The sequence below is a fragment of the Chlamydotis macqueenii genome, chromosome 8 (genome assembly GCF_036417535.1).
Source record: "Chlamydotis macqueenii isolate bChlMac1 chromosome 8, bChlMac1.mat, whole genome shotgun sequence".
NCBI classification, from domain to species: domain Eukaryota; kingdom Metazoa; phylum Chordata; class Aves; order Otidiformes; family Otididae; genus Chlamydotis; species Chlamydotis macqueenii.
In genome coordinates, this window is record NC_141563.1 from 28,608,394 (window position 1) to 28,621,982 (window position 13,589).

Below are 13,589 nucleotides of genomic sequence, written 5' to 3' on the forward strand. Positions count from 1 at the left end.
TGTAACTTCGATACTAGCTACTAAAATTGAGAAGGAAAGGGGAATAAAAGCAAAAGAGGTCACAGTTCTGTAACACTGACAGTAACACACGGGTGATGGGTGCTGTCAACATTGTAAACTATATACAAGACAAAGCAGGACTCTTTCTTTTCCCAAAGAATGCAGCGACAACAAAAAAGGTGTATATAACACAGTTGGCACGTTATCGCGGGGAAGAGGAAAGGGGGCTTCTCCTGAACATTACAGGCTTAACCCATGGCAGTCCAGAAGACAGTTCATCTGTCTCAATCCTCTCCCCCTTCCTCCTTAAATATTTAGTGAAGACCAGGCCAGTAGCAATGTCTGATGCAATTGTGGTGCTAATAAAGACGTTAATAAATGCAAAGTTTTTCCTGAAAGGGAGCACCTTACTCCAGGAAGAGGTGAGGGTGGGTGGGGGTTCAAGGAGTGACATATCTAGCGCCAACCTCTGGTGCCTCTTCTCACGGGCAACGGTAGCTCATCTGACGGTCAGTTGGGTAGGGTGTCCAGCCCCAGGGAAGCCGCGTGCTGCTTTGCCCGGAGCCTTAGGTTCTCAATACTCGTTGTTTTACTGTTCAGGCTTGGAAGGGAGCTGGAGGCCTGCAGGATGGGTGAGGACCAGACCTGCTGAGCATGGGAGAGTGACTGGTAGTATGACTGACAATGCAGGGAGCTCAGTGGCGCCATGTTGACATTCATGCCCAAGTAGGGCATGGCAGACGGTGTCCCCATTTCAAAGGAGGAGTAATGGACCAAGTTGTTGGTGGCTGCCATATGCTGGCGAAATTGCTCCTGCAGGCGGAAGAGGCTCAGGGGCGAGGAGGAGTAGGAATGAGTCTGAGCCAGGCCACTGCTGGATGAAGGCGTCACAGTCGCGCTGATAGGGGACTCTGCAGCAGGAGATAGAGGGGGTGGGGGTTATTTCTACAGACTGGATGCAGGTGCTGATCCGTACCCCAGTAAGGTTTGGACTGCAGCATGGGCTTCTCTCTTCCATCAAGAGGGTGAAAGAGAGGGGTTGTGTTAGCTCAGGAGGGCTAAACACGTCTGTTCCACACTGAGCATCTTAATCCCTGGAAATGGAGCTGACCTCTTTGCTATGGCTTTCCTACTGCTGCTGGGCATTGTTCTCCCCAAGCTCTAACCTGAGCAGAAGATCTTTGCTCTTTCTCTGCTCCTGCTACAACAGACATCGTACCCTCTGTGGGCCCCACTTAGTGCTGGGGACAAGAAGACAAGTCTGGGCAGCCTACCTGCAGGAACCCATGCCACAGAGAATAAGGGACTATACCAAACCACCAGCATCCCCCCAGGTCCTGACACCAACCGCCAACAAGATGCTGCCCCTCACCTGCTTTTGGGCTTGCTCTCTTGCAGTTCAAAGCCTTGCTGTCCACACCAGGGCTCTTGTCCACTTTAGCCTCATCCAAGGTGCTCTTAAACTCCTCCTCTCTGTCGGTCTGGTCCTCAGGCGCGGACTCGCTGGCCGACTGCTCCGACAGGGTTAAGTTGAGGTCTGTGCCTACCTCATTTGGGAGGCTCTGGACCTTCTCAGTGTCCGGAGTGGTGGCCTGGGTTTCCAGCACGGGAGGCTCTGTCTTTCCCTCACTGTGGCTTCCTTCACAGTCCTTCTGCTTCTGCAGCTGTTCCTTCTGCAGGCTACGCTGCTTCTTCCGGAATTTGGCCCTCCGGTTCTTGAACCAAACCTTCAATGCCACAAACAGCAAGAGGGAAAACTGGTGAAAATCCTGCTTAGTGCCAAATTCAGCATCATTCAGCCTGGGAGCTTCAGGGAAACCCCAAGTAGTGAGGTACTGCAACCCGCTGTGCCCAAATGTCATTCCACTGGGTTGGATCTTAGAACTCTACCTTTTTTCAGTGCTTTTACAAATAGCACAACAAATACTTTTTTAAAATGTCTAGCCTTTATATTGATTCTTTAAGCCACTCCACTGGTGTTGTTTTTTTGGTGTTTTTTTTTTTCTAAATTGGTCAGGCAATTGCATTCAATCAGAATTTTTATACCTGAGTGTGATGACATTACATTGGCCTACAGTACAGTGCTCTGTTAGTTTCTAAAACAATTTGGTTATAACCATAGCAAAACTATAGTGGCAACACTCAAAATAAGTCATTATAGGCATACGCCGTTAACTTGGAACCAAATTTAGGGAAGAAGGAGAGAATCTGTACTTTTTTAACCTAAATCAGTAGACATGAATTGGAAGAAATATATTTGCAAATCTTGTTACTGTTGTTTGCTTAGTTAGATGAGGAAATAAAAACTTTGAAGATCAAAATGTCTTGACATTTATATAAAATAACTATTTTTTCTACTACTTACCCACTTCACACTGAAGAATGTGCTATTTAGCCTTTCAGAGCCCAGCAATGCAAGAACCTTTCCAGCAGCAGGTGTAAAAAAAAAACAGAAACCAAACCAAACCTTGGCCTGAGATGTTACAAATATTGACACTACTGGAAAAGAGCAGCTGGAATTACTTGCGTTTCTGCTCTTCTGAGAAAGCCAGAAAAGCCTTGCAAACAAATAAATAAATAAATAAATAGACTTCTGTTGATGTTTCTAAAACTCCCCCCAAAGGAATGTGAAAGAACAAATGAAAACCAGTGTACACTTCAGACAATCCTAAATTTTAAAAATGTGTTTGTAGATGAAGAAATTCTTTAGCAGATGTGTGACTTCAGATGATTTTATTCCCCTTCCCCTGCCCCCGCCTTTGACAACTTTACTGCCCCCAAATCTTTGGTTACACTGGAAGAATCTTGAAAGGTCAAGGGAGCTGTCAACCCTCTGGGAACCCCACTATATTCTTTTAAACATCCCCACTCACAGACCCACAAGTATCAGCACCTGGACTCTGGCTTCAGGTAGGTTTGTGCACATAGCCAGCCGCTCTCTCATCACCACATCTGGGTAGTGAGTCTTCTGGAAGGTCTTCTCCAATGCCTCCAGCTGTTGGGCGGTGAAGGCCGTGCGACTTCGCCTTTGTTTGCGGTGCTGGGATCCATAACGTGCCTCCAAAATGATGTCTTGAAATGTACAGCCGTTGGAAGACAAGAAAAGTGGCCAATTTAATTATTGGAATTTGTATGCTGACAGTTGAATAAAGCACTTGCTAACACCATACAAACCTACAAAATGTTTTTTTTGCATGGCTTTAGATCTAATATAACACATACACAGATTTTGCTGGTTACTTGAGGTGTCTGAGGAGACAAAACCTCTGACTAGAAAGCCTATTCAGGAGAGGGAATCTCTTTCTATGACAGCTATGGAAACCATTGAGACTCCAATGCTAAATTTGGTTGAAATAAGCCAATCTGCTCTAATATTAGTGGGGCAGGACATGTAGATGCCCAGATCCCACCATGGCATAAGCCTCTTTCATTAAGAAGCACAACTGAAAACAAAGTGGGGAGATTCACCATTGTAATCAGGAGAGGAGCTCAACACTGTGTCATGTTCTGCTTGAAGTCAAGGGCAGAGCTTCAGTAGGCTTTAACGCTGCCATGATGCGCTGTGCTGATCTGTGGGAAAAGTCCATACAGCTCAAACACAGCCACCTCTAGATCATTTTGTTGGCTGCAGCTGCGTTAGAAGACATGCATCTTCGCTGAAACCAGGCTGAGCTGGCTTTTCTCTAGTGTCTCGTATGTAGCCCACTGCAGTCTTTAAGGCATGCTATAGGAGAGCTGTTCCGGGCTTCAGTTCAGGAAAGCACTTAAGCTCATGTGCTTATGTGTGTTTAGCTTAAAAGCACGTGCTTCACTGAGCGTGGATGCTCTCCAGCATCTGGGATGGAAACGTCAGCCAGGAACCAAACCTAGCACCACTGATTGCAAGCCCAGAGCTCATGAGCTGGGCTCTTCTCGGTAAAGGAGCTACTCAAAAGGTCTGACTTTGCAAACTGTGATTGCAAAATTGAGGGCAGAGAAGAAATTCAGACTGGGGAAAATCTAAGGCCAACGGTAAAGGGCTTATTATTTTACCAGAGGCATTATTATTGCACAACAGCTAGTGGGACTAGAAAAATCTTAAATCAATGAAAATAAGATTCTTTAAAATGAAAAAAAAATCCCTTTATTATGCAAGTTGGGACATGCTGTGCTACAACATCGGAATGAAATAGTCTGGCGAGAGCTTTGCTCTCAAAGGGGAAATGCAGAAAGAGCCATGTCTGCTGTAATTTTTAATTCAGTTAAGAATGTGACTTCAGTAGAAGGGAGGAATGAACACACTCGAAAACAACCTAACAGGGAGAAAAGTCGGCATTAGCAGTGCACGGAGGCAGAGGAAGGCTCTTGCTGCTGTTTATTTGTGCTTTTGTCACGAGCACCGTGGAGTGAATGTAAACAATAAAACAAAACCTGCTGTCAGGCCAGCCCCAGAACCACACAGTCAGGTTCCAAATATGTTGGCTAACGAGCGTAGCAAATCAGCTTTGTGCTACTCAAGCATTCCTCTCCCAAACTTCCAGCTGTTTCATTCTAGGTCAGCATTTGCAGGGCCTTTCTGGGCGATTACCAAAGCCGCGTGGTTTTGGCAACCTGCGAAAGATGTGGTCAAGCTGAAGGTCTTTGGCCAAATACAATATGGTGTTGGTTGCCTAGAAGGGACTTTTGTATTCAAGGTATCGGAGCTCCTCAGGGAGTTAAAAAGCTGGTAATAGCTGCCACTTTGGTGGCAAAGAGACTGTCCTTGATGCGTTCAGACACAACTCACAGCGTGGCCTGGTGAGGAGAAAGGATGTTCCAGGGCAAGAAATTGAAGATATGGAAACATTTTGCACAGCTAACACTTGTGTTTCAAGTACAAGGATTCAGGAGAAAGGACCCTGGTTGAACACCCTACCCGCAGGCTGGAATATTCCCAAATCCTAGAGTAGAGGTTCGATCTACCAGCTCCCTGGAGGTGGCAGCTCGTAATTATGCTTGGCCATTCCAATGAGAGCCAGCCAGCATTATTTTAATATTTTAACTATGTTTTCAGGCTTTGTGCAAGAAGGAGAATAAAAAGGTCACACGGCCAGTATTCAGGACCACACCATGCCACTTGGCTATGTCATGCTCCAACTCCCAAAGAAGAGTTTCACTCCATGCAAGCAACAAGGTTTTGTTGTTTGGTTTTTTTTTCCCAGGAAGATGGCAAAAGCCATGAATTGTTCTTACCAGCCAGTCTCTCTGCCAGGGTGAGGGCATGCACCGAGGGCCTGTAGTCGGGGGCGTGCTGGGCTTGCTGAGCTGCTTGCTGGTGGAGGTTGTACATGGCGCTCAGTGAATTCATGGCGTGGAGGGAGTAACCGTTCACTCCATAGTGCTGCATGGCGACATAAACCTGAAAAAGAGCGGCCAGAGGAGAGAGGTGCTTAGGAACGTGCTGTGCCAGCGTCCTGGTGCCTCAGCAGAGCTTTGGAAATACTGAGTCAAAATATCTCCTGTAGACGTAAAGCATCAGCAACACCAGTCTGGCCTACAATCTTAGAGACCAGCATCTGACTATATCCCAGTCATGATATGCTGAACAAAAGACGAGAAAGGATTTTTTTTTGCAGACTATGATAAAATGTATCATATTATTTTTACTTCTAATGAACCGACGTAGCTCTGTCCCAGAACTAGCTGGTATTTTGTCCCTGTCATTGCCTACAGGGGACTGTTCCATAATCCCATTGCTATAATGTCAAATAATCTCTCATCTGAACCCACTCATGCATAATTTGTTTCCATTCATTTTTCTTAAGGTTCCTCTTAACAAAACACAAATTACACCAAAAAAACCACACCGCAGTGTGGGGTAAAAGAAAATAAATCTTTAGCGTAATAGGACCGAAAGTGTTATGGCTAAAGACGGAATTAGGGTTTGCAATAAATACTGACATTTCATAGCTCAATAGCAAGGAAATTATTTCAAAAAACTGATGGCTTTTTTTCTACTGTGGGCTCTGCACAAAACTTCAAGCTGCTTTTCCTTACAGACCATCTGTAAAACTGAGCTCATATTGATCCCAGAAGCTGAGTGGTGCTTCATTCGCCCCTGTTATAAATGGCTGAGGGCCTTCAGGACGTCATTTCTGTAGTTTGTAAGACATCGGAAAGGAAGTTGTGAAACATTTGCCACAAAAGAAAATTTTTCCAATACCATTTACATAAGCAAGTCATTGTCTGGAAAGGCAGAGAAATCAGAATATTCACAGAAGGAGTTTGAGCTGGACTAACTTAAGGAAAGTGGACAGGTTATGTAGGAAACTTCTTAGAAACCAGTTTCGTCACTGGAGGGAGGTGGTTCAATTCCCGTGATTTCAGAAGAAATCTGATGCATTGAACAGCAAAAATTTGGATTAAAAATTATCTGTTGTTTTTTTCTGTACTGAGGAAAGACCTTCATTTTTGCCTGCAGAGGGTCTATACCATGGAGGACAGACACTCAGTGAATAGAGAGGAATGGAAACAAGTGCGTCCCACCACCGCCCCTGCTCTGAATTCCTATTCTCTCCCAAAGTCCCTTGATATAGGAAGCGCAAACATGGAGTGACCTTGTTTAACATCCAGAGACCAAGCTGTAGTTCCTGGGAAAAGGACCTGAATTCTGTGTTGTAGGGTCTAACAATGACCCGGGGTATTTTCCGGCTTCACCCTCACAAGCATCTCTCCGTCGCAGTGCCCAGCAACAGAGGAGGGAAGCCCCACGGCTGGAGTTTGATCAAACACCCTCCCAGCTCAGAGACGTCCTCGTTGGGGATGTTTTCTTTTGATGGAGTGATTTTATGTCATGAGTGTGAGTGCTGCCTTTGGGATTGTCTTCTCAAAGAGGCAGCAGTAATTACAAACCGCTAATTTGAGAATCTAGCACTTGGCCTCATTCTTGTTTCTCTGAGTCCCTTCTGCTCCATCACCACACCATTTCAGTGCCCACAGCGCTGGTGGAGGGCGACAGATCCAGGTGTGGTTACACCACTAAGATCTGAGACAAACCCTGATGCCACCTTCATCTGCTTTGTATCTCCCTAGTCACCCAATCTGTATTCACTCCCCAATTATTCTTCAGTTTTAGACACAAAAAAAAAAAACCTCAGTGGTGATCCAGCACCTACATAGAATATCTCAAGTCAGAAGGGACCCACATTCCAGCTTGCTCTGCAAAATGCCAGCCACATCCTTACGGCCCATGGAGAATGTTACCAGTTGCGTCCTTTCCTATCACATCCTATATAAAAGTAAAAGGAAAAAAAAAACCCTACCTACTACTACAAAGTACAGGCAGACAATTATTATATGAATAGCATTTGTATGAAAATACATTTATTGAAAAACGCATTTTAGGGTGCCTGAGACATATTTTGTAGCTATTTCTGAAAAGCAAGGAAAAATCAGATCTGTTTTGTTTTATAGTATCTAGACAATTAATTTTGAATTAATTTTCAAAATATTTCACTTCAAAATTTACCCTCATTTTTAGAAAAGCAAAGGCATCTCCAAAATAAAATAATAACCTTCGTCTATACCCTGTCAAGGTTTTATTCACTCTAACAAGAGAAAAAAGCCAATGTTGTTCTGAGCTGAACCACTGTGACAGGGGATATTTTTCATTCAGATGCCGACCTAAACACAAGAATGCCATAGCTCTGCTCTAATCAAGCTTAGGGAAGACTTAAGCAGTGCCAAAATCATTTGCTGGTTCTCCGATCAAGGTGAGGGACTGTCCGTGCCAACAGATTTTTGGCATTTGTATGGTCACCACAATGGATACACAGCAAAGCTACCAGATGTGGCCACAGAGGATGTCTCCCATCACCTGGCGAGGACCTGCAGGTCCCCGACCCAGACATTACCCTGCATGGCTCTGGCAGCACCTGAGGTGCAGCCTCACCCCATCCTCCGTGCAGTTGGTTTCCGAAGAGCATCATCCCACGCCAGCCTGTGGCAGAGCAGCTCTTAGCTCTCACCAAGCTGGCTCGGCAGCACTCAGCCAGTCCCCATCCGCAGCGAGACCACCACAGCCAGCTGGAGAGCTGTTTGCTGCTTTGCTTTGGCAGTCCAAGGGCAGGACTGGCTTTTCTGGCAAATGCAGGCGGGGAAACAGAGGTTTACATCTTCATTTCGCCTCCTCTCTTCCCACTGCCTAACTTGTGAACCAGCTGGTTGTTTCCATCAGCTTTGGCCAGCGGGGTGGCCAAAAAATCTCAAAGCTTATTAAGTTCCTGCACGTTTCCTAAAAAACATTTGAGGATACAGAACCTATTAACTTCCCTGGGCTGCTGCCAGACCTCCATCCTTAATAGACGCTGGAGAATCCACACCAGGGCTCAGCCTTGCCAGGAGTTGTGCGGGAGGCTGAGCATCTTTGACTCCCCAGCTCACAGATATGCCTGTTGCTTTTCTAATTCTCCTTGCATCCTGTTGGTTGTGTACCAACCTGGCACATTAAGGGAAAAACAAAGAAGGAGAGGAAGGGAATTTTCCTGTATGACAGTCTTCTGAGGGCACTGACAACACTGTTGTGTCTGGAGCCCACTGCATCTGCTGAAACACTTGCTCCAGGAATATTTCCATTTATTTGATTTTTAAAAGATGTTTTTGTGTGTACACGTATGACTGAATAAGCTCTTCTGGATGGCCTAGAGGAAAGTGCAACAATTTAAAAAATAATTTAAAAAAAGCAAGGGACTTAATAATGATGGACTCCTACAGGGGTCAATACCCATCACAGCTTTAGTGATAACTGTCTGGTGTGCTGCCGTGCAGACAACGGGCAGAGCTTCCTACCCACTTGTGCAGTGAGTGTACCGTCCCAGATTCAGTACAAAATACGAGGGGAAAGGAGATACCTCGCATTTTCTGAGTGAAACTGTTCAGCCTAATAAGCAAAGTTAACCGAGACTGCAAGCAGCTTCTGTTTAACTGTCAGCTCCAAGCTTACTCCAACCCCAATAAATTAAATATTTAAAAGATATCATGCAGCAATTTTTTTTTTAATGGGGAAAGCCATTCATCAAGCCACTGCTGTGTTTCACAAGCTGTCGAATAGTGCTTACACTGGTTAAAATAATCTTTATATTTCATTAAGCAACCAAATAAGCTGATCCCTCCCCACCGGCTGTATAGATGGTTTTAATTTTCAAAATCTGCAAATGCATCTTTTATGTCTCCAAGTGGCTGGAGGGCCTCAGGAACAGCCACAGCTGGGAGGAGGATGAGAGCAAAGTTTGAGCTCCTGCCTTGTGGAAGAGTATGGGCTTGAACGGTTATCGATACGGCCGGGAAGGTGACATAGAGTCCAACCTGAAAGAAAGGGGATGCTTCACCCTGATTTTGTGCATCCGAGATGGTTAAGGGAGCAGTGGAGAAAGAAGACGGGAGCTGAGAAAAGGTGCAGGAAAAAAAAACCAGGTGAACAGAAAATCTCTCTGTAGGGTGAGGCCAGCCTGGGTTTGCTCCTGCCAAGCGCCTGTGGGCTGATCCTGCAGCGCTTGCCCAGTATGAAGGGATGGATGCTGCCGTGCAGTGCTTGGGACTGGTACCTCCTGGGGCGAGTGGTTTCTTTCTGCACAGCCCTTCGGGGCCACATCAGTGACTATCCCATTCCCAGCACAAAAACACCGGCTCTCTCCCAGCTGCCCACATTTTGCAGCATCAGGCTGCGAGGTCTCCAGCCGTGCCCCATGTCGGACCCTGACAGGGTTCGTGCTCCTTCTGCCTTTGCAAGCCTGACATTGCGACCTCAGTCCAAAAAAACCCTCTCCTATAGCTTTTACCTCTCACTGAAGCTTTCACAATGGAAATCTCACGAATGCTGTGCTCAATTTTTCTTCCCAAGCCTGCAGACCCCTCAGGCTACAGGGTCCAAATCCATCTGCCTTAACTTTAACTGCTGCCGGCTCTGGGAACCCCGGGTTTCTCCATCCTCTGCCTTACTTAGTGGCCAGGCAAGCCTCTGCCCACCCCAGTCTAACTGGAGAGCAGACTGCTCTTTATTCAGCTGCTGCTGTTCAATCTGATGCAAAACAACTTGCACATCCGCTGGCCAGGGGCAGGAATTCCGTTATCCCAGAGCAGAGCTGCATTGCTCCCAGCACGACGTGGCTCCCGTCTGCCCCTTTGCAGCAGTGGCCTCAAAAACCTCAGGTTCCCATGAAGTCATAGCACAAGAGTGGTGCAATTTATTGTACATCGCTTAATGCGGCATACAGAGGAAATTTGGCCCTAGGCTTTGATATTACTGGCTTTGGGTTCTCAGCTTGTATAAAAGGCTTTAAGTTTCCCTGTTTAACTGGTAACTAATTTTGTATCCAGGTACATAATTCTGTTCTGAGACAAGATGCACAGAGGAGAGAAGCATGAATTTCCCTATCAGGTGAAAATTCCTATTTCTAGTGGCTTGTGTATGCATGAAACTGAAATGGGTCTGAGAACAAAACACCTTTTTAAAAGAAGATACTGCAGTTCTCTGCAAAGTGCTTTGTAACAAAACATCCATATTTTTGTTCTTGAAGGAAAAAAAAAACCAAACCACAAAACCCACCCTGGAGCTGTATTAACTGCAGCCAAGAATTTGCGATCAGGACATTTTCTACTCACTCCTTTCCTCATTTCACCCCCTTATCCCCCTCCCCATCATCAGTCTGTACCTGGCTTCACCTGCCAGTCACATGCAAGGCCTTTAACAAAAATACAGAACTGACAAAACTCATTAAGGGAGAAACATATTGATCCCCACAGCCTGCAAACTCAGGTGTCACTTGTGCTGACCGCAGAGCTCATGTCAGTGCTGGAGAGCTTGTCCCTGTGCTGAGCTGTCCTGAGTAAGGACATCCGCGGTGGCTCCCTGTGCCCACGCTGCTCTGGAGGGAAGGAACTTCAAACCAAGACAGAGGTTTTGAATGCACACCTCCTTCCCCTCCAAATTTAAATGTGTCAAGATGGAGGAATTTTCTTCTATAGCTTATTCTGGTCAGTTTTCCCAAGTAGAAGTGAAAAAACCCCAACACTTAGGATGAGACACTTGCCCTTCTCCAGCAAATGCCGTTGGGTGAGATGAGTTTGAGGCTGGATGTAGGTCTCAGCTTTGCAGGGGCTTTAAACCATCTTCTCATCCCCCTTCAGTTGGTTCCTGCCAATAGTGAGTCATCACAAACTCAGCAAAGTACTGAGACTAAATTCACTGACTGCAGAAGATGCTCAGGTGCCATCATGAAGAATGGGGTAACAAAACCTATGAGGTCAGGGTTAAAAAGACTAAATTTTTCTTAAAGGTGACAAGAAGAGAACTATGGCCTGTTACGTTATCATTTCATTAAATCTTTCCAGAAACTGGGGATGGTTGGTGATGGTGGGGGGTGGTGTATGAGACCTTCTTTACATGAAAAATTAGCTGTACTAAGAATTTACATCTGGATTTTGACAAAAATTCACTTCTACCAATGAGTTAACACCATAGTTCCTTTCTGATGAAGAACTTTGCAAGAGATGCATTTGGAGTTTGGAAGAGCTCAGCACGGCCTCGGGTCTGCACCCTGACGCAAGACACAGCTTCAGCATGGGAAAAGCATCAGTTAAAAAACACACACACAAAAAAAACCAAACAGGAAAAAAAAACCAAAACCACACAAAACAATAGTCTGGTGCTCTTGTTTGGTGTTTGAGGTCTTGCAGGTGACAGAAAAAAAAAAAAAAAAAAAAAAAGAAAAATAGAAGTGGCCCTGTCAGGTAAAAAGAAAAGTTGTGATCCTCCAGCCCGAGTGCCTGCTGGAGTGGTACAAATCACTGCTGGTGCTTATGCAAAGCACAGGAACCCGTTGTTCATTACTAACAGGGAATAACAGCAAAAGGTTTGTGCTCACAATGTCCCCATTATTACCGCTGGCAATAAACATCATCGAAAGTAAAACCGCAACAAAATATTCCTTCCCCATCCTGGAGCTGTTCTGCTTTATGATTTTATGCTTTGAGTCCTTATTCAGAAACACTTTAAATCAGCACGATAAATAATGAATCTCTGTCTCTGCGTATCTGGCAGTCTAGGAAAATAGGCTCACTCTATACACAGGCGTCAGTTTTATATTTATTTGGTACTAAATTAATTACATACCTGGGAGGTTCTGAATAAATGATCCCTGCAAGAGGTTTTCTTCAATTTTTTTTTAATATCCCTAAATCTTTAAGATATATAAAGGTCCAAAATCACAGAAGACAATAACCAGCATGTCATAAATCAATTTTGTTTCTCATGTGAGATTGCTGAATGTCTAAGGAAACAATCTCACCTTTGTAGTGGATGAAATACAAATAATTTGAAATACTGGAACACGTCATATTTTCTCATTCAAATGTTAGAGTCTGAGAGCAACATGCACCATAAAAACAGGCTTCCAAAAGACTTTTCGTGTAACTGAAATAAAGGAATTGAGAACAGTTCTCAAAAAAAAAAAAAATTCCCCATTTCTAATCTTTCTGCAATATTTTTACACCTGCATAAATCACTGGATTTAAATGCAGTTGGTCTCTTAGTGCAGAGCAAGATCTTTACTAGACCTGGTCCGGTTGAACAAGTTGCAAATCACTGAAAGCAAAACCTGACTGACTGCACCGATTCTTGCAGCTCACGTTCAGCTACTACCAACCTCAGTATAAACAAAAATTATTTTTTTTTTTCCTAAAAGCAGAAGGTTTGCTGGCAGCTGAAATTTGGAAATACTTCCAGTTAGGGACAGTGCCACTCTTTTTGGGAAGACTTTGTCAAACAGTTGCCTTTGTCGGGGCTGTATTGCTGAAGAGCACAGCAGCTGTATTTGTAACACTCATTTATTCGTAGCGGGAGCATAATAGGATGTGAGAGGGTTTGTGAGTTTGTAAAATAAACCTCAGAGCATCCTGCTGAGATGGGGAAGTTTTACTGTGGGGCTCTGCAAACTCAGACACCAGGTTGCAGGCGGCTGAGATAACAGGCCCTGGCTGACCAACATAACTCTCATCACTTGCTGTGATTTTTATTCAAGGCTTTTGTGAAATCATCATTTCCCCCGCCCCCCCCCCCCCAAAGCCCCAGGTAACAGAACCCAGTGATTGATTAGACAGTTCCTGGTAAAAGGCTTCCCAGTGCCTCTGTTTGCAGGGGCATGCTTCAAAGGGCAAGGTCCAAAATAAAATCAAATAAAGACATCCTCAAAGTTTCTGCTTTTGAGCCAGGCAGAAGTTTGAAGGCTTGGAGCCCAGCGATTTGCAGAGCAGAGCCAGGACTGGGGTCACTAAACATCACTGTGGTGCTAAATCTCTTGCCTGCTGTGATTTACACACGGCAATCGGGGCTTACAGATCAAACCAGTATGAACGCAGAGCCCTTCTCCCCTTTGGAGCAGCGCTCAACTCGCAGTAAAAGCTCTTATATTGAAGCAGAAACATTTTTCTGGGTAAATAAGAAAAGCTCTTAATATGAGCATCACTTTGGCTCTAGTTTCAGGATCTTATTCTGCTTCCAGCTCAATCAACAGCAAAGGAAAAAAAAAAAAAAGCATGCATTTTGCATTTTAGATTTCTTATGATTAATATCGCAA

The 13,589-nt window shown here is 44.8% G+C and overlaps 1 protein-coding gene across 2 annotated transcripts; it reads right to left on the bottom strand.

The window, feature by feature from the left end:
- Positions 1–510: 510 nt before the first annotated feature.
- On the bottom strand, positions 511–5,365 carry DMBX1 (diencephalon/mesencephalon homeobox 1). 2 transcript variants are annotated; one of them, XM_010115573.2, is made up of 4 exons: positions 5,214–5,365; positions 2,894–3,089; positions 1,373–1,727; positions 511–911 (listed from the first exon to the last, which is right to left on the bottom strand). In XM_010115573.2, exons 1-4 carry the CDS (start codon positions 5,363–5,365, stop codon positions 511–513), a joined length of 1,104 nt encoding a protein of 367 aa, XP_010113875.2. The 2 variants fall into 2 exon arrangements, with proteins under 2 accessions (XP_010113875.2, XP_010113876.2); XM_010115574.2 differs by having other exon boundaries at positions 2,894–3,072; positions 5,212–5,365.
- Positions 5,366–13,589: the final 8,224 nt, after the last annotated feature.